General features: G+C 52.4%; 10 protein-coding genes across 10 annotated transcripts; 5 read left to right on the top strand and 5 right to left on the bottom strand.

The window, feature by feature from the left end:
• Positions 1-7: 7 nt before the first annotated feature.
• cia1 (iron-sulfur cluster assembly protein CIA1) lies at positions 8-1781 on the top strand. The gene has a single exon (XM_025701555.1). It carries the CDS (start codon positions 238-240, stop codon positions 1630-1632), a length of 1395 nt encoding a protein of 464 aa, XP_025558678.1. The 5' UTR covers positions 8-237; the 3' UTR covers positions 1633-1781.
• kexA (serine-type carboxypeptidase kexA) lies at positions 1782-4066 on the bottom strand. The gene is made up of 3 exons (XM_025701554.1): positions 3777-4066; positions 3348-3708; positions 1782-3278 (listed from the first exon to the last, which is right to left on the bottom strand). The coding sequence occupies exons 1-3, from the start codon at positions 3905-3907 to the stop codon at positions 1932-1934; spliced, it is 1839 nt and encodes a 612-aa protein (XP_025558677.1). The 5' UTR covers positions 3908-4066; the 3' UTR covers positions 1782-1931.
• A 778-nt stretch (positions 4067-4844) lies between these two features.
• Positions 4845-6053, bottom strand: BO88DRAFT_408196 (SAM-dependent methyltransferase). The gene is made up of 5 exons (XM_025707653.1): positions 5555-6053; positions 5438-5455; positions 5265-5375; positions 5089-5207; positions 4845-5016 (listed from the first exon to the last, which is right to left on the bottom strand). Exons 1-5 carry the CDS (start codon positions 5880-5882, stop codon positions 4960-4962), a joined length of 633 nt encoding a protein of 210 aa, XP_025558676.1. The 5' UTR covers positions 5883-6053; the 3' UTR covers positions 4845-4959.
• A 601-nt stretch (positions 6054-6654) lies between these two features.
• Positions 6655-7474, top strand: BO88DRAFT_155269 (uncharacterized protein). The gene has a single exon (XM_025701553.1). The coding sequence runs from the start codon at positions 6851-6853 to the stop codon at positions 7271-7273; it is 423 nt and encodes a 140-aa protein (XP_025558675.1). The 5' UTR covers positions 6655-6850; the 3' UTR covers positions 7274-7474.
• BO88DRAFT_350176 (endosulfine family protein) lies at positions 7432-8070 on the top strand (the record flags this gene model as incomplete). Its single annotated transcript, XM_025703485.1, has 3 exons — positions 7432-7467; positions 7544-7627; positions 7696-8070. 3 exons carry the CDS (start codon positions 7432-7434, stop codon positions 8068-8070), a joined length of 495 nt encoding a protein of 164 aa, XP_025558674.1.
• Positions 8071-9863: 1793 nt separating this feature from the next.
• Positions 9864-11432, bottom strand: BO88DRAFT_396719 (ICE2 family protein; the record flags this gene model as incomplete). The annotated part of the gene is made up of 2 exons (XM_025705250.1): positions 10734-11432; positions 9864-10667 (listed from the first exon to the last, which is right to left on the bottom strand). The coding sequence occupies exons 1-2, from the start codon at positions 11253-11255 to the stop codon at positions 9864-9866; spliced, it is 1326 nt and encodes a 441-aa protein (XP_025558673.1). The 5' UTR covers positions 11256-11432.
• Positions 11433-12425: 993 nt separating this feature from the next.
• Positions 12426-13898, top strand: BO88DRAFT_396716 (MYG1 family protein). Its single transcript, XM_025705249.1, has 2 exons — positions 12426-12617; positions 12704-13898. Exons 1-2 carry the CDS (start codon positions 12532-12534, stop codon positions 13734-13736), a joined length of 1119 nt encoding a protein of 372 aa, XP_025558672.1. The 5' UTR covers positions 12426-12531; the 3' UTR covers positions 13737-13898.
• BO88DRAFT_155254 (SMP-30/gluconolactonase/LRE family protein) lies at positions 13860-15713 on the bottom strand. Its single transcript, XM_025701552.1, has 4 exons — positions 15283-15713; positions 14662-15221; positions 14360-14597; positions 13860-14286 (listed from the first exon to the last, which is right to left on the bottom strand). The coding sequence occupies exons 1-4, from the start codon at positions 15414-15416 to the stop codon at positions 13983-13985; spliced, it is 1236 nt and encodes a 411-aa protein (XP_025558671.1). The 5' UTR covers positions 15417-15713; the 3' UTR covers positions 13860-13982.
• Positions 15714-15806: 93 nt separating this feature from the next.
• BO88DRAFT_408190 (Yae1 family protein) lies at positions 15807-16806 on the bottom strand. The gene has a single exon (XM_025707652.1). It carries the CDS (start codon positions 16600-16602, stop codon positions 16012-16014), a length of 591 nt encoding a protein of 196 aa, XP_025558670.1. The 5' UTR covers positions 16603-16806; the 3' UTR covers positions 15807-16011.
• A 50-nt stretch (positions 16807-16856) lies between these two features.
• BO88DRAFT_408189 (methionine--tRNA ligase MES1) lies at positions 16857-19478 on the top strand. Its single transcript, XM_025707651.1, has 2 exons — positions 16857-17050; positions 17173-19478. The coding sequence occupies exons 1-2, from the start codon at positions 16914-16916 to the stop codon at positions 19001-19003; spliced, it is 1968 nt and encodes a 655-aa protein (XP_025558669.1). The 5' UTR covers positions 16857-16913; the 3' UTR covers positions 19004-19478.
• The last annotated feature ends 2 nt before the right edge of the window (positions 19479-19480 follow it).

The following is a 19480-nucleotide window of genomic DNA, read 5'->3' as shown; positions in this document are numbered from 1 at the left end:
TCACTCCGTTTCCACAACCGCCAACTGGTGAGCTCAGCGCGCTGTGACGTGACTAATCGCCGATCCACGGCAACAACGACATTATCAGTCAGTAATTCGCTCCCCGCCAAATCCCACGTTATTCCATCTTCTTCCATTGGACCATCTACCGACTTCCTGAGAGCCCGAGTAGACAATTAGCGGCAGGAAAGCAAGGAGGCTCTCTAAATATAGACCGGACTACCCTCAATCATCACCATGGCCGCCGTCGACCACCCCGCCTCCTCGCTCCCCCACCTCCAGCTGCTGTCGGATTTGACCCCGCCTTCGCTCGAACGCACCTGGTTAACAGCACCACACCCCCGACTCCCCATCGTCGCCACCTGCAGCTCTGATAAGACCGTGCGCGTCTACTCCCTGACCAACTTCCGGCTCCTCTCCACCATCTCCGGCGGACACAAGCGCAGCGTCCGCACAGCAGCATGGAAGCCCCATGTCCAGGGCGAAAGCGTGCTCGCGACGGGCAGTTTCGACGCCACCGCGGGGATTTGGCGTCGGTGGGACAGTTACGGACAGACGACGGGTGATGAGGGATGGGGATTGGGTCAAGAAATCACCACCAAGAGCGAGTCACAAGAGGAGCAAGCGCAAGAAACCGACATTCTCCGTCAACAGCAAGCCGCAGACAACGACACCGACGGCGGCGCAGATGATGAAGACGAAGAATGGCGCTTCGCCGTCCTCCTCGATGGACACGACAGCGAAGTCAAATCCGTCTCGTGGTCCCCCTCGGGAATGCTCCTTGCGACATGTTCGCGGGACAAATCGATCTGGATCTGGGAGGATCTGGATGATGGGGATAATAACTTCGAGACGGTGGCGGTGATGCAAGAGCACGAGGGAGATGTCAAGTGTGTGGCATGGCATCCGGTGGAGGAGTGTTTGGCTAGTGCGAGCTACGATGATACAATTCGTATTTGGCGCGAGGATTTGGATGATTGGGGACAGGTTGCTTGTTTGCGGGGTCATGAGGGGACCGTGTGGTTTGTGGATTGGGAGAGTGTGGAGAATGCGCCAGTTTGTTCAGAGGAGACGCTATTGGCGCAGTGGAAGGAGGATGTGCAGAGGGAGTTGTCGGGTCCGCGTATTGTTTCGTGCTCGGATGATCGCACCGTTCGGGTCTGGAGGAGACAGCCTAAGGAGCAGGCTGCTGCTGGGGGTACAGGCATGCCGAGTATTTTGCGTCCGACGGGCCTGGATGAGACTTGGGAGGAGGAGACGGTCTTGCCCAAGGTGCATGATTTGGCTGTTTATGCGGTCGCTTGGAGTAAGCGGACGGGATTGCTGGCGTCTGTGGGTGCGGATGGTCGCATTGTGATCTATGAAGAGCGCTTGGTGGTGGTGAATGATGATACTTCTGCGGGTGAGTCGCAGCCTATGGATACGGATCCGCCTGCGGCTGCGGCAAAGGGTGCTGTGCGGCCGGAGTGGGCGGTTCTGGCGGTGTTGCCGGGGGCGCATGGCATCTATGAGATTAACCATGTGGCCTGGGCCAAGCGTGCGGATCGTGGTCGCGACGTGAGCAGGGAGGAAGAGGTCTTGGTCACTACCGCTGATGACGGCAGTGTCAAGGTATGGACGGTGAACCGGTAATTATTTGGGGGGTTTGCAATTGGATATCGACTATTTTGAGGTATATACGATGTTTACCGGTGGATGAAATTCGTGACTTATAGACGGGGAGGGCATTGTGTCCAGGCTATATATCAGGAAGCGGTCATAAACTTTGTTCATGTCTAGATGTTAAATGATGCCAGGTAGCAACCTAGATAAGATGATAAATGCACATAAGGAGCACGTCCTATCGTGGCCAAGAAAACAAAAACAAAAGGCCAAACCCCAAGCAAGCCATACACCTACACCTTCACCAGTTTACCCAACAAAAAGATGAACTAGGATAGATTATGATTGCCCCCAGCTCGGGAGGCCTGTCGAGAATGCTGTCGCGAGATATCATCCTCGTCGCTGTCATCGCCCACAGCGTAGTGTTCTCTTTCGAGATCCGGAGAATGAAGGTCATCGAGTTCGGCCTCGTCGAAATCCCCAGCTTCGACGTCTGCGCCTCCCGTACGCTTGTTGTGGAACCGCTCGAGAACAGAGCTTCCGCTCATGTCCTTATGCCAGACGCCCCGGTATCCCTGGTGACGCCGGCGGCTGCGCCAGATGAAGAAGCCCCAAACTAATACTCCGATAATGACGACGACGAGAACGGCTTCACCTGACTTGGCGTAAGCTTTCCATTCCGTCTCCTTGATTCTCTCCTTCTCCTGCTCCTCCGCCGCGGTGCTGTTGGGATGGCCGCCCACCGACGTCTGGGGCAGCTTCTCGCCGTCAATGCGCGAGTCGGCAGGGCTGCCTCCGATGCTCGCGATATCGACATTCATGAAGCGATCTAGCATGTCCCGGCTCTGACGGGGAAGGTCGTAGGGAACCATGTGACTTGCGTTGTAGATGAGCACGTAAGTCAAGTTTCTGGCATATTGATAGATACCAGCCGGCTCGCCTTCGAAACTCCAGTCGTGTCGAGGAGCCCAGACGCCGGGTGAGGTCTCGAAACCGGTGCCCCCGTTCCACTTCATGTTGTTGATGAGCTGTTCCGTGCCGACATGGTTGCAAATTAGGTCCTTGTCTCCGCTGAAAAGAAGGATTTGAAGGCCCGATTCCAGCAAGCCAGGAAGTAGTTGAACCGAGGGTGGGGACTTTTGCGGATTGAAGGCGCTGCTCACTGCTCCTGAACACTCCACCCAGCCAGACTTCTTTTCCGGATTGATGTTAAGCGCTTTAACAACATCTTCTCGCTGCAGGTAAGGCTTCACGTCCTCCAGGTCGGTCGGCCAGTTCATACCGCATGCGTCGGTGGTGTCACGAAGGCGGATGTCATACATGTTGAGACATTGGTTGTCTTCGACCGTCTTATCCAACAGAGCATTCATGACCTTCTCGCAATCGTTCAGATGAACCTTGTTCTTGCCCGTTTCCAACCGGGACTTGCAGACTGACTGCAAAACTTCGAGTTCCTTTGCGACCCGGCTGCCTTCCTTGATAAGGCCTTCTTCATATGCGTAGGGTAAGTAGGACATGTACTGTTCATTTGGAGAAATCCAACCATTGCCAATCAATAGACCTTTCAGATTCCACGAAGCGATGGTCTTTCCTTGAACATTCTTATTGCGTTCCTGAATGGCTTTGGCGATGTATGGAATATGCTGGCCGGCGTAAGACTCGCCGGCAATGTAGATCTGTGGGAGATGTTAGAAGAGAATCCTTTAAGGTGCAAGGCTAGGGCAGAGCGGAGTATTGCAGCATACATCATCGCGTTCATACTCCGGAAATAATCTGAACCACTCTTCCAGGAAGACAATGAACTGAGCCGACATCTCATCGAGCTCATGGAGATAACTGTCCGTGTTGACGTAACTGAACCCGGTTCCAACTGGTTGATCGACGAACAACAAATTGGCGAATTCGTCCCATGAACCCTCATTATATGTCAAGGTTTCATTGTCCTTCAAACGATACGGACCGACCTCCATCAATGCGCCGTCCATGGAACTACATCCGGGTCCGCCGTTCAGCCAGATCACGGTTCGTTGGCGATTGGCGATATGGCGATTCTGATAGTGCCAAAAGAACAGGTTCCCATTGTTCTGGGGATCCACCTCGATATGGCTGCGCGTGGAGGCCGCAAGTCAGTAAAAAGGGTGCTAAGCGGACCGTTCCGGGATATTGAAGCTTACCCAGCATGCATCTTCAGCAAGGGCCCCTCGGGGGCACCGGGCAAGGAGTGAACATAATAGTCTGCGGCCGACTTGGCTGACACCAAGGACGGGCTCAGAAAAAGGAGCGTTGAGATCAACCAGGACGCCATTGAGGGAATGGAAGTGGTCTCCCCGCGGAATGATAAGGAGACCGTGTATGTGTAGGCGATTAGTACTAAGATATGGCGGCGGCGGCGTCGGCGGATGACCGGGGTAGTAGTAGATAGTGCCGAAGACGGCGCGGAGGATACGGTCCCAAGTGGGATTGAAGTCGCGCTCAAGGAGTCATCGAATTTCAGCCAGCGGGGCCTTGCACTTTTCGCTTACCCGTCACCCTTGGGGGCGGAGGTAATGGGAAGCAACACTCTCGGGGATTACGTCGGCGGAGAGGGCCGGGAGGGAACCTGGTTCAGGAACAGGGATAAAGGTCAAGGCCAGAGGGAGGCGGGGTAGGAGTGTTTGTGACCTCTAGCACAAGAGTCGCTGTCCAGACACGCGCCAGATGTGAAGGTCAAGAGATTCCGAAGGAGAAAAAGGGGAGGAGAGGGCGAAAGATGGGAAAGGGAAGTGGATGAGAGAAGCTGAGGGAGAGAGTGGATAGAGAGAGCATAAGAGGATGGCGTGGCCAGACGGGGCGGCGCTCGGTATGGCCCCGTATCAGCCGGTATCTGGGCGATCCCGTTACAATTGTTACGCACCCTGAAGAGCCGTGGGAAGCGGCCTGAGGGAAGGGATGAAACCATTCTGATACCGTTTCCAGACCGTCTCAGCCTATCGTTGCCTATTTGGGGGCTCTATAGGTTGCTTCTATAGAAAGACTCGAATCCCGTCGGATTCTCTGGTTCTATGGCTTTTCTGAATGTGTCTTTCTCATGCATTATGTGAATCGGCCAAATAGAACGCCACAATGTCCTCGTGGCAATAGCTCTAATGGTTATCTGACCATATCGCTTTTCTTCTTCCGAAGCTATCCGTGAAGTAGTTCTCGCCGGTGCTAGCCAAGAGTTCGCCCGAATCGGGTCAGTCCTTAGGGGTTCATGACTTAGTCCTTCATGTTGCTGGTCTAGCGCTCATGATCTCTTATTATATTTCTCTCTTTAACTATCCTGTACAGAGGTTTATTTTTTTCAGGACAAGCTACGTTCGTCGCTGGTATACCAGATTAAACAAGATCATCGATGCCCTGGTCAGCATCCTTCTTGATCAAGTCAACCATGCCCTGGGATTTGTCAGTGATATCGTGAGATGAGAAATGATGTCTCCGTGGGTGAGAGGTTCTTCCAGGACGCACCTTGGGCATGATTGGCTCTCCATCATCGCCTTTTACATAGCGGAACGGCATCTCGGTGCGTTCATGCTCGTTAATCAAAATCTCCGGGTAGTCAATGTACTGAATTTGCTCCAGGGGCACTGTCCCGGGGTCAGCTCTTGTCTCTCATCTCACTGTCCAGAGAAGCAGGGGTTGACCTTTCTCATGCACGACCATGCGCGTAACACGCACCGCCGTGTCCGTGGTCATCTGCTTAGGGCCCAGTCTTCTTCCGGCATAACCCTTCTTGCGCAGTTCGGAAGTCCGATCTAAATCCATTTCGTCAACAGCTTGAACCTCATGGTCACTGCGATTTCAAAAGGGAACTTACCACGAGGAGGATCATCGCCTGAAGAACAGCGGATCTCGACGGTTAGCTATCTTGGAAATATCATAATGCCAACTAAATACCTCCGACAGTCCAGGCTCGATGATTGGAAGCACTCACCAAGAATACCTCCGAAAAGGAAGACATCAAAAGTGTCTGCATCAGCGGGACTTAATTCCACGGTGGCAGCGGGGTCCAGCAGGCAGACTCTGGATTTCCGATCCGCAAAGATTTGCTCGACACTGCGATGCTCCACCCCAAGGCCTGGGGTAGCAGCCAGGTCTTCTGGCATCTGCAAGGAGGTGGGCACCGAACTGAGGAGAAACTTGCTTCCCGCGGCGTGTGATTCACGGGCAATGCAGCCATACTCCAGGGCGGACCAAGCACCCAGCTCGGGGTCCAGATGTTCGACCACAATGGTCACGGGTTCCGAACCTTGCGCGGACATGGTGTCGCAATTGGAAGGATTTGATGTATCCTGCAGTTGAAACAATGGCTTAGAGCGTTTACGATTGGATGGGTGTATCGAGAGAAGTGGTCTGAACCAGCCCAAAGTGTGTCGTCCTAGGTAGTTATACCTTGTTCTTCTTTTCCCTTTTCTTGTCGTCAGAATATAACGGCAACCAAGGATTATGGGAATAAGAAGAAAAGAAAAAAAAGGAATGTCCCAAATTAATTCAAAATTATGAATAGTATAGACGGAGAGAGGGCGACGGGGAATAGCCTACGTGGAGAAAATCCAGCAAGACTGGAAGAAGAGATGAGTGCGATGCGTTCGTGGAGGGGTAGAATGGAGAAAAGCTGCTGAATTTGATTCCGTTTGAAGTCAATTCGAGGTCGAATACCGAGTAATAATAATACCACCCCGACAAGTTCACCACCACCACCTCCTCCTACTCCTTCGTTACCACTCCCGATTTACATCGTACCATTACTTCCAGGGGAGCTTTGAAGCAGATGAGGCAGTTTACTTCTAATATAGAACTTGCATAATTAATTAGAAAGAAGAGTAATTTGTTGGATCTTATTCTCTACATCTGATTTCACAATGAAACATGGAGGGGTTGGCTGGGTTTGGTTAGTTTCTAATCGATAACCCGGCAACTTATCAAGGCCAACAACGATAAAGACTATCGGCACTTGAATCTAAGTACGTAGTAGTTCTTGAGCTTACTAGTGATTGCACAAGAACCACTGATGGCATTAACTCCGCTGTCAAGCAGAATTACATAGGTCTGTAAGTAGTGAACATTGATACACATTACCTCTTGTGAAATACCGATTGATCCATGCTGGAAGTGAGTTGCTGGCAAGGTCGGTATTGGTATGTAACACTATAGTCACGAGGGAGTGGAGCCGCTCCAGAATACACCAGACTAAACTGGATGCAGATAGCACCATACCATAACTGGCATAATGGGTACAGGTGGATCGACATTAGCGGAGAACAGGGTTGGTACTGAGACGGTCACAGCCAACCATCAGGCAGTGGCACCTTCCCCCAATTATGACGGGCAAGGTCACTTCTCTCTGTCTCTCTCTGTCTCTCTCTCTTTATCTTCGGACTGCTTGCTTGGCTTGCTCTTCTGCCTCTTCCTCCTCCCACTTTCAACTCATCCCCTCCTCCACTTCCCCCCTTTTTCTCTTCTGTCTCTTATCTTCTCGGTTTGGCTATCTTCTTCATTCTCTCTTGCTTTCACACCCTTCCCTTCCCTTCCCTTCCACACCTCCTTTGGTTCAGTCAACTCGACCAACTTATTGGTGTCGTCCCATCCTGTGGAATCTATACTTTCCTCCCCGCCATCGGTGGGGTTTCCTGACGACACTCCCTTCCAGTGACCGCGCCTCACCCAGTCCTGTCCACACCCCCCCTCCAACAACCTAACAACCTCACTTTATTCTTGCCCAACTCTTCCTTCTTCTATTCCTTTTCACCGATTTTGTTCTCTTTCTTTCTCTCCTGTCAATCCTCATTTTTTTAACTTTGGTTCGCCAATATGAATCCCCATCAGCAGAACAAGATCGATACTAGCGTGAGTCTTTCCCGGGCGACCAATCTATTTGAAAATAATGTTCCATAAGACTGACAGTGACTTTGTATCTATTTAGAAAATGAGCCCGGATGAGCAGCGGCTTTTCCGCCTCTATGGCAAGATGCCCACCAAGAAAGACCTCCTGCAGAACAAATTGAAGGTATGCCGACTTAATTGTCTTCGAATTCTGACCGTCAACCCTCTAATCGCGGGCTTGTTACTCTTCAGGAGCGCAAATACTTTGACTCGGGGGATTACGCACTCAGCAAGGCCGGAAAGGCTTCGGATGTCGGTGTCACCAACATCGGCTCCCAGCACCCCGTCCCGGAGAACATTCCTCACCTAACTGCCACCTCGCCTGGTGCTAACAACCCTGCGGCTGCAAGCAATGGCGGCAGCATCAGTGCTCAAGGAGGCCAGCAGATCCCTGGTAGCATCAGTGGCCATCCCGGCTCCATCGGATTTCAGAGCCGAAGCCCCGTGAAGGACCCAAGTTATCTGCAACGGGAGACAAGTGCGGATGAGACCGAGGAAGCCGAGAAGAAGGAAGATGACAGCGTGAGCCCACCCCCTGCGCGTGGTGGTGTTCCGATCCGACAATAAATACCTGAACTGTCACTTTTGTTCTCCTTGCCCCATTCGCACTTGTTTTCGCATCATGTCTCTGTTTCCCCCCGTCGGTGGTGGTGGCATCAAAAGAGCCCGGCGCTATGGATCGATTCTAATGTATTTACGACATTTGTTTCCCATCTTCCTTCTCCCCTTTCCGTTTTTAGCGACCTCTGTGGACAAAACAGAATGGCTTTGTTTCCGAGCCGGCGGCAATGAGGTTGCAAGGGCGGTGGGAGCCGAGGCTCGGTCCAGTCAGGGCCTTTTGACAGAAGCTCAATACGGAGCTGTGCTCTAAGCCTGTCTACTTGGACCAAGCTCGATTACTGGACCCGTCCTCTCAGAGTTCGTTGCTCGTGATATCGGCTTTTGAGGTCACCTCAACGCTTTTCGTTTTGAAGCTTCTTCTCTTCTCTGTCAATATCAGCTGCAGAACATATATTGGTCATTTGCTGGTCCAGTCATTCCACAGGCCCCTTCCTGATGCGTTCATTCCCGCTCATATTTGTCTGTGTGATGCCGCACAGAACGTGAGATCTTTTCGCATACTGTTGTTATCTTGTGGGTAAAGGAGTGCGTGAGTGAGTGCGTGCTGGATACACGGTTCAATTCGGAGATGGCAATGCACCTGGCATCTGTTCTATTCCTGAAGTACGTTGGCAAACGAGCCCTCAGCAGGGTCAAAATGCAAATTGATGGTTTTTCTCTCCGTCCCTGTCGCGGTCTCAGATCCCATGCCCTGTGTGTGGGCTCTACATTGATACGGTAGGCGGAATGCATCCCGTGTGTATCCACTATCCCATCTGTTTAGATGGGCGGGATAGCACACCTTGGGTGCTGGCAACATGATACCGCGAGGTTGATATTCTGCGCTATGTGTAACATGAAGATGACCAATACAAGATCGCTACAGGCAGGGGGAAGACATCGCATCTTCCATCGCAAAACTGTCATTGGGTATAAGAACTCGTCTAAGGCACACAAAAGGCAACAAAGCCTGGGATGGGGCAATACATGCTGTTATATGATCCTTGATTGCGAATTGGAAGAGAAGAAAAAAAGCAAAGATAAAAATAGAAATGAATTGACGACTCAGCAAAACGACTGGGGTATAGTAACAAGAGTGGCTCGCAAGACCATGGTGTAAATGAGAGAGGACAAGTTTATAAAGGAGCGATGAAAGGCAGGAGGGTACCTGAACCCCCAGCAGAAGGGGCCAGCAGTGTGTTTGCAGGGACAGCACGGCAGCAAAACAAGTCGGGTGCACCATAATTGAGCCCGCCGTCGCGGATGGGGTGCTCATGACCGACACAGGCTATACATTATCATTCCCACCCGGCTAGGGGGGCAAATAATTGCATGGCTCTGGTATAGCTGCGTGAAGGGTGTGGTCGAGAGCTGTTTGCCGCCCCGTAACCTGGATTCCCGGAGTAACATACTCTGAGTGGGATGCTGCAAGTAGGGCCAATGAGAAAGCTTTTGTGCTTCCGGTTCCCATTCAAAGAAATGCAATAGTTCTGAGATAGCAAAATGACAATGCTGGCCTTCGAAGTGCTTCTGATAGAAGCTCCGGCGAAAAGCATGCTTTACGTGCCTGGCATAGTCTAGCCTGAAAAGTCGAAGAATCCGGGCAATATTGGCCTCAGCTGTAGGCTTCGAAAGGCGTCCGTGTCCGGCTCGATAGTTGTAGATGAAGAGCCAAGCGATTCCGACGAAGGCTGCGGTATCTCCGCAGTCCACGTCGACAAGATGCCAGAAAGTTGCATCCATATTTTTGACGGCTCCATTCAGTCAGTCTTCCAGTGACCAGCGAGTCCAGAGTCCAGATCGTCGTTTTCACCAAGGTATAGCTCGACAGCGTACAAGGCCATGGTGCCGGCGAGGTTGGCCCACCGCCAAAGGTTTCCACCGCCGGCTCCTTGGGTGCTCCACCATTCGCCACTGCCACCCATTGCTTGAGAGGTGGAAGCGAAATGCTGCATCAGGAGACTAGTGTACACGGCGATGAGGATGGACGGAGAGAAGTAGCTGAGTACGCCCAAGAATTGGCCCGCCGCATCGGAGTCGTCCAACGAGGCTTCTTGAGAGAGAGCTCGTGCACCCGCTTCGCGGACGGCGGGTATGATGCGAGTCGATGCGTACAGAACAAGGATTCGGTATGTGAGCGAGATCAATACAGAAGGGGTGACGGCACCGAACACTGCCGTGATAACATTGAAGGCCGCGTGGATGATGGAGGGTAAGGTGGACAAGGCGTGCATCAGGGTCGTGTAGGAAGCCATGATAATAGGAGGAAGCGGCGGGAAGTCCCCGGCTTGAGCGGGGGAAGGTACTTGCTCCACAGGATGCGATGGCTGGTAATCAGTGAAAATCTGGTAGATGCAGAGAACGATGTATGCGAACAGTAGAGAACTTTCTACTGGGTTTCCTCGCCCACTGCCAATGCCCCACGCGCAGAGGATCACAGCACAGGTGATGGATACTCCGATCAAAGCGGCATCAACATTTGAGATCTCGGGGAATTGGAGGACCCGCCACAGGAAGTATACCGAGCTCGATATGATGGAGGCGGAGAGTACCAGGAGACCGATCTAGCGAAGCACGAATTAGCAAATAGGCATCCTGCAAATATGGGCTATAGAGTGACGTGGACATACCATCCAACTATCGCTTCGCCCACCACGGTTGACAAGCCAGCGGGTAATCTGCCCTGCAGCCTGGATGACCAATAAGCTGCAGAATCCTTCCACCAGCTGGAAAACCGGGGTCGACCATCTCAGCAGTTTATCCCAATTCCCAATAGTCACTGATTCTACCAGTCCATCGGGCCCAAACAGCCACTCCTGGATCGACGAGTCGTGGGCTCTCTTGCCCGTGAAGGTCCGCTCCACCCAAGAGCCAGCATTATCGGTATCGATCGAGAAGCGGTTCAGCGACCAGATAAGCAGGATCGGAATAATGAGCCATTGCGTCGAGCTAATGACGACGATCAGGGAGGAGCGGAGCCATGACCGATCAGGCGTAGTGAGGCGCAGAAGCGAAAATAGGAAGTAGAAGGTGGCCAGGGACAAGGAATAAGCTAGACCGCATGTTTTCCCACCCACATCAAAGGCGAGGGGAATGGAAGAGACGGTGACGGCCAGAAAGACGGCCGACGAAAGGGCGCGGAAGAGCCACATCGGACAATATGGCCCAGGGCTACTGGACAGGGGACGCGCGCGAAAGAAGCAGATGAGGCACGGGGAGGGTCAAATATGCTGGAGGAGAGAGCGAGCAGGTACGGACGGACGCGGTGTCAACTTAATAGGTTAGACAGCCTCCAAGAGTCAATCTTGGGGTGGAAGCGCAAGAGAGTGACGAAATCCCGATTTAAGGATACATGAAGCCCGATTTCCCGAATTCTAGACTGGGTTTTGAGCTCGCTGGGCGATGCTAGCTGGGTCTATGAAGAAATAGAAAATTTCTCCCTCTTCTTTCCAGGCGATGTAAGAATTTTGATCTTATCACTTAAGCGGGACGGAATATGATGATGGATGATGATGATGGGATGGGACTGGGCCTGAACTGGTTGTGGCACGTGCAAAGGATAAATAGTGTCAGACACGCCAACCGATCGCTGGACAGATTCGCTTTTTCTTTTTTCTTTTTTTTTGGGGGGGGGGAGAGAGCCACTGACAGAGGCGCAAAAGCTTAACAGCCGCAGCGACTCAGGATGGACAGCAAGTAGAGGCACAAAAACCAGGAAAGGGGCGATGAAGCCGGGGGGCGCAGACCGAGTTTAGGTGGGCAATTCGACGATAGTCGCAATAGTAATAATAATAATAATAATAACACCAAATCCACTCCACCCGTTTTAGCGTAGAACGGAAGGCGGTGGAGCTGGTCCAGATGCTTAGTCGGCTGCAAGTAGCGGTCAGAAGAGGAAAAAGAAGCAGCTGGAAGGAAAAGATGATGCCCAAACTGGTGGAGATGGATAAATCGTATGAAGCCAAGTCTGAAGAGATGAATATCTGCGGAAGAGGGTCGAAGCTGGTTGAATGAATCCTTCAGGATAACCAACAAACATACAGCATACATACAGCATACAGTACGTAAATCCATCTGATTACATACACGGATTTCCTCTTCAGGACTAGCTCTTCCCCTCTCTTTCACATGCTTCCGTTAAGCCCTTGCGATAGAAGCCCTAAGGAGCCGCCCGATGAAGTCAAGCGGCAGTTGCAAACTCGCCCAGGTCCTTTCCTCTTGTGGAAGGCGCTGTTCTTCCAGTCAACCAATCACAAATCACAGATACCAAACCGATCCCCAATCCAGACCCCTCATAGACTGGTTCTTTCTCCAAAAGGTAACTTACTGTAGTATTCCGATTACCTAGTAGTACTTTACTTTACTTTTACCATTTCTTGAACCTCTTTCATCTTCATCTTTCACTATTCACTGCTTTTCTATTAGTATATGCTCCGCTGGCGTCGATTCTTCACCATGGCCGAAACTGCTGCGAAGAAAGTCAAGACCTCCTCTCCCTTGATTGGAACTCACAAGTGAGTACGCGCAGAAGCTTCTTCCCCGGCTTCCCCTCCATTCATAGATTTGCGATGTGCTGACTCTTCCTCTTTTCCCTGCGCAGTGGTCACTTCCACGCCGATGAGGCTCTTGCTGTCTATCTCCTCCGTCTTCTGCCCACATACTCCTCCTCTCCCCTCCTCCGGACCAGAGACCCCGCTCAATTAGCTACCTGCCACACCGTCGTCGACGTGGGCGGAGAGTACGATGCTGCCAGCAACCGCTATGATCATCACCAGCGCACTTTCGCAACCACTTTCCCCAACCACAACACCAAGCTCTCCTCTGCGGGTTTGGTGTACATGCACTTCGGTCGGGCCATCATCGCCCAGCACACCTCGTTGCCCGTGGACCATGAGGACGTGACTCTCCTGTACGAGAAGCTTTACACCGATTTCATTGAAGCCATTGATGCCAACGATAATGGTGTCTCTGTCTACGACCCCGCTGCCGTTTCCGCTGCCAACATCCAGAAGCGCTTCAAGGATGGCGGAATCACCATCACCTCCGTGGTGGGTGACATGAACAACCCGGACCCCACCTGCCCTCCCGGCGAGCCTCAGGACGAGGATAGTCTGTTCGCCAGAGCCAGCACGTTCATTGGCAACGTCTTTGCTCGCAAGTTGCACCATGCCGTTTCCTCCTGGCTGCCTGCGCGGACCACCGTAGGCGCTGCTTACCGTTCTCGTCGGGACGTTCACCCGTCCGGCCGGATCATCGTCCTGCCTCAGGGTGGTGTGCCCTGGAAGGAGCACCTCTACAACTTCGAGAAGGAAGCCTCTGGGTCAGAGGAAACCAACCCTGATGAGGAGGCTTACTATGTTCTGTACCCCGAGAGTGCGGCAGAAGGTTCGAAGTGGCGTGTGCAGTGCGTCTCTGTAAACGAGGGTAGCTTCGTGTCCCGCAAGCCTCTTCCCGAGGCGTGGCGGGGTGTCCGCGACGCCGATCTCGACGGTGTTATGGCCGCGGAGGCTGAGAAGTCTGGAAAGCCCAAGATCCCCGAGGGTGCCGTTTTCGTTCACGCCAGTGGCTTCATTGGTGGCCACCAGACCAAGGAGGGTGCCCTTGCCATGGCCACCCGTGGTCTCGAACAATAAGCTGCAAGTATAGTTGGCAGCTGCGGATGGATGCAAATTTACGATAGAATTTATGCGTACATACTTCTTGTCATGACGGTACGGGATGCAGTTAGGAAAACCATCTAAAAGTTATATTGTTGGCCAAAGTGCTGTGTTGAGAAATCAATGCATAAGGCATCGTTAAAACGTAGCCTTTATTACTGGCTTCTTCGTAATGAGACATTAGATAGCAAGGGGAAGTCGCACTGGTCACCTATGTCGCGTCTATTTCAACACTTGGCCGGGCAGGTTCCATTCGACTTTACTGATTCCTCCATTGCCCATCAACCACAGCGTCTTCAGCTCCGGCCCCGTCCAGGCAAAATTCTGGACCGTGTAATTGGTTTGAATCGTCAAGAGCAGCTCCCCAGAAGGGTCAAGAACATCGACACCTCGACCACATCCCGTCAGAATGTACCCATTCGCTGCCACTTTCAGTCCATCCGGGACAAAGCCTGGTGCCAGATAAATGGCCCGTTTGTTATAAGCGTGGGCACCATCCTCACTCACGTCAAATGCATAGATGGTCCTATAGAAGGAGAAAAGAGATGAGTTAGTCACCTTTCGGGTCTTCGAGCAAATCAGGACCAGGCTTTACACACCGCCGATGCGTGGTATTAAACGTACTGCCCGGATGGCCATATTTGGGATCAATAGGAGCGCTGACTGCCGCAGTATCGCTGATGTATACAATAGTTCCATCTGGGGTGAAAGCGATCCCGTTGGGCTGACCGATTGAGTCGTCCACAACTACCACAGCCCCAGAAGAAGTGTTATATCTGTAACTGGCGCAGGGAAGCTGGGGAGGGGTGTCTGTGATATCGTTGAACCAGGAGTATTCTGTACATCGGGGTATATCAATTACCGAATTCCACATGGCATATGGTAGGTGGGAAGAGCTTACGTGGATCTGTGAACCAGATATCGCCAGTCTTTGGATGCACGGCAATGTCGTCAATGGTGTTGAAGTAGTATCCAAAGTAATTGTTGACCAGGCTCGTTGTTTTATTCGTCTCTGGATCTAAGGTTCTGAGGGAGATGCGTTGTTCAGTCCCGCCAATTGATCTGTTGCCGCCAGATGCGCCCCAGATGATTTTGCCGTTATGGAACGTGCCGCCATTGGGGGCATAGACTGGTGGATCGGAGAGGTATTCGGATAAAGTTGGGGGGTCCTGGTTGAGGTCGACAACCAGCTGCGGAAGATAGCCTGGCGGCGGCGCGAGCTGCGAAAGGTACAGCTTGTTCTGCGATGCCACGTAGACGGGGGCTTCGTGCACCGCATCGTTCACGGCAAAAACGTATTCGTAGCTCGGGTTCGAGCCTAGGACTTCGAGTCCTTTCTCTTTATTATACACAATGAAATCCGCGGTCTTGACGTCTTGCAGGACTGTGCCGTTTGCTACGGTGGTATCACCGAAGGTCGTAACGGCATCCATAGTGCTTACATTGCGAAAGAAGTGGTAGCTATTCTGAGCGTCAATGACTGCCCGGGCGTTTCAGCAGCTGGGAGTTACGAGGGACTCACGGAAGCACATTCGCATAGTGATTGACGCAGACAACCGAGGGGCCACATTCTTCTGAGATGGGATGGGTAACGCCTGTCTGGGCTTGGACGAGACTGCCCGTGAAAGATCCGAGTAACAGCGGGAGTTTTTTCATTGTGATATGTAAATCTATATATAAATTCCGTCAAGTCGACGATTCAAAGAGATCAAGGAAGGCCCAGATGCACCCTTTCATTCCGATCAACAGATCCCCCGGTGGGCTATACAGTGATATTTGTAGACTATCCATCGGAAGATGGCGCGGGTAATTGGAAAGAGGAAGGAGTAATCAACGGGATGATCCCGATTTTTATCCAAGCCAGTTTGATCCCAAGCATACATGGGGGGCCTTGCCTCGGGGGGTTTTGAGGTCTTCGGGGCGAGCTTTGGACGGATGCGGTAATTGGAAACCCTCCTCTTAGTGTGGGGTACAGACGAGTTTGGGGCACGATCATCGCCCCTCCGGGGACTTCTCCCCCAAGACAAGCCATTCTCAATATTGCGGAGCGGCTTAGTAGGTCTCGGCAATCTGATTTTCGGATGAGTTCCCAGGCTTGCGGGAAATGAGCAAGCAGGTTCTGGTGACCTGTAAATCGGAGAACGTCCGAGGGGAGGGCCGAGGGAGATGCTGCAAAAGAAGCAGAGTGTCTGTTTACCCCCAAACAGATCCTTGCCATTGCCCATGGAAAAAGATGAAAGCAAGTCATCCATTAATGCCGGATGTTCAGGGAACTAATGTCTTCAATGCTGCCAGTGCCATCACCAGACACCGGGAGGTCTTTGGCATCGGGGTGTATATCCGAGTTGTCTTCCCTCTCGCCCAGGGCACGCTGGATCAACTTGGCTTTAACAGCAGCGCCTTTCATGCGCTCATCTACATCATTCACCGCTTCCTCCGTGTTCACCATAGGCAGGGAAGCGGGGTCTACCAGTTCCAGCAGGATCTCGATGTTCTTGGCTAGCCTGGAGCTCGATGAAAGGCTCGACATTTCCTTGCAGATGGCGGGATCCAACAAGGAAAGTTCTACCTGTTTGTGATCACTTTCCAGGGCTCCGTTGTTCTGGCCATTGGACTCGGGGTTTCCCAACAGCTGCGAATCTGCAAGCCGTTGAGACCAGACCAGGGCTTTGCCATATAGTCTTCCCATCTCGAGGAACTTCTCGAATCCTTTCTCGACAGCAAACACACTACCCTCTGTATACCCGGCTTGTGCACCATCCGCTGCACCCAGATCGTAGCCTTCTTGGTAGAATTCTTCCTCCAGGTCGAGCAGACTGTCAAGTAGGTTATTGTTCTCCATGATTGCGATTCAAGGAGAATAAAGAGATAGACACGGGAGGGAAGGAATGAGAGACAAGACGGTAATAGAGTAGAGAACGCGACAGTGGTATCTAGGAATCCGCTATTAGTTGCAGCAGTCGAGTGGGGGCAAAGGAATGGAACAGTAGGAGACGAGATGATATGAAAGGGAAGCGCCCAAAAAAAGTGCGGAGAGAAGCGGCCGAAAGCGATGAAGCGATGAATCATCCGCACCCGCGAAAAAGTTGCAACATTTCTACCCCTCCATCCCGCTGATAGTCCAATTCCCCGCCATCCGCCTCCAATTCCATCATGGCTTCAGACTCTAAGATCTTGCCCAAGAAGGGCCAGCGCAATATTTTGGTCACCAGTGCTTTGCCCTACGTCAACAACGTGCCTCACTTGGGTAACATTGTTGGTTCCGTCCTCAGTGCTGATGTCTTCGCCAGGTACTATCTATTCATCCTGCTTCCTTTCCTCCCCCCCCTCCCCATTGCTCCCTTTGTTTGGCTCCTCTCCGCGAGCTCTCTCATTAATTCCATTCCCACAATGCTAACACCCACTTCTTCAGATTCCACAAGGCTTGCGGACATCAAACACTCTACATCTGTGGTACCGATGAGTATGGAACGGCAACCGAGACCAAGGCGTTGGAGGAGAAGGTGACCCCGGAGGAGCTGTGCGCCAAGTACAACAAGATCCACCAGCAGGTGTACGAATGGTTCGAGATTGGCTTTGATCACTTCGGACGTACCCCGACCCAGCAACACACCGAAATTTCCCAGGCCATCTTCAAGAAGCTCTATGAGAACGGCTATCTGACGGAGAAGACGGCGGAACAGCCCTTCTGTGAGACACATGGATCTTTCTTGGCGGATCGTTACGTGGAAGGTGAATGCCCCCGGTGCCACTACGACGATGCTCGTGGTGACCAGTGCGATAAGTGCGGTCACCTCTTGGATCCCTTCGACCTCATCAACCCCCGCTGCAAGCTTGATGGCGCCACCCCCGTCCGCCGCTCTACGAAACACATCCACCTTCTCCTCGACAAACTCCAGCCTCAGATTGAAGAATGGTCTAAGAATGCTATCGAAAAGGGCGACTGGCCTAAGAACTCGCGTGTCATCACCGAGTCTTGGTTGAAGGAAGGTCTGAAGGACCGCGGTATCACCAGAGACCTGAAGTGGGGTGTCCCGGTGCCTCTGGAGGGATTCGAGAGCAAGGTGCTTTATGTCTGGTTTGAGGCTTGCATTGGTTACCCCTCCATCACGGCCAACTATACCCCCGATTGGGAGCTCTGGTGGCGGAACCCGGAGGATGTCCAGCTGTATCAGTTCCTGGGCAAGGATAACGTTCCTTTCCACAGTGTCATCTTCCCCGGTTCTCAGCTGGGAACCAAGGAGAAGTGGACTATGCTTCACCATCTGAGCACCACGGAGTACCTGAACTACGAGGGTGGCAAGTTCAGTAAGTCTAGAGGTATTGGTGTCTTTGGTACCAGCGCCAAGGAGACGGGTGTGCCCCCGGATGTGTGGCGCTACTACCTCCTGAAGAACCGTCCCGAGACTGGTGATACCCAGTTCGAATGGCGCTCCTTCGTTGAGAGCAACAACAGCGAGCTGCTGGCTAAGCTGGGCAACCTTGTCAACCGTGTCATCAAGCTTGTTACGGCATCTTACGGCTCGGTCGTTCCCGAGTTCACTGTCCCCGAGAGTTTCCAGCCCACCTTGGACGAAGTCACGACTACTCTCAGACAGTACATTGAAGAGATGGAGGGTGCACACCTCCGCGCTGGTGTGGTGAGTGCGATGAAGCTGGCCGAAGCCGGAAACGGATTGATCCAGGCCAACCGCCTTGATAACTCGTTGATTGCCAACGAGCCCGAGCGTGCTGCCGCGGTCGTCGGTACTGTGCTCAACTTGATCCACCTCCTGGCCAGCGTCTTCTCTCCCTACCTCCCCGCCACCTCCAAGGCGATCAACGAGCAGCTCGACGTGCCGTTCGGCCTGATCCCCTCTCTGGAGGACATCAAGGACGGCTGGAAGCCGACTGCCATCAAGCCGGGTCACAAGATCGGCAAGGCCAAGTACCTGTTTTCTCGTATCGACCCCAAGAAGGCCGACGAGTGGCGCGAGATGTTCGGTGGTTCCCAGGCCGACCGCCAGAAGAAGGAAGAGGAAGCGGCCAAGGCAGCGGCCAAGAAGGCCGCAAAGGATGCTGCTAAGGCCAAGAAGAAGGAGAAGAAGGCCAAGGCTGCTGAGGCCGCTGCCGCCGGCAGCAATGTCGAAGCCTCCGCCAAGGGAGGCGCCCAGGCTGTGGAGGTTACCACCGATAGCAAGACCGACGAGGCCGTCGAGAAGGTCGCCGATGGCGTGGCCCAGGTCACCATTCCCTCCTCTTAAATCACATAGAATTCCCAGCCCCCCAATCCCGTCAAAAGACTCGGAAGACAGCGTCTATAGAGTTGCAGCGACTAGCGGACTCCCTTGATATCCTGTGCTGATGATTAGAGCGTTTTCTCTCATTCCCCTTCCTTCCGTTTTCCGGCTTCGTCATCGTAGATCGTTGATGATCTATAGCTACTTCTTCTTCCTCTTTCTTCTTCTCGTCTTGGGATACTGCGTTGCTACGTATGCAAAACATACTTTGTGAAAATGGAGTCGATATGAGATACGATGTTGGTGAAATGAGCGCAACGGTTGATGACTGACTGATTGATTGATTGATTGATTGATGGGTTCAGTAGTATCTTTTCGGTTTTGGATGTCTTGCTTTAGGCTTCACATTTGTTATTATCCTGCATAGTTTCAGTTCAACAAAACTCGACAATTCAACATGGGTTTCAATACAATCCTATCCCGTCTTCTCTGTGCTCTACC

Source organism: Aspergillus vadensis (assembly GCF_003184925.1).
Source record: "Aspergillus vadensis CBS 113365 unplaced genomic scaffold BO88scaffold_28, whole genome shotgun sequence".
In the NCBI taxonomy this organism is placed as follows: Eukaryota; Fungi; Ascomycota; class Eurotiomycetes; order Eurotiales; family Aspergillaceae; genus Aspergillus; species Aspergillus vadensis.
The sequence above is the reverse complement of the archived record's forward strand: the minus strand, read 5'-3'. Positions and strand labels throughout refer to the sequence as shown.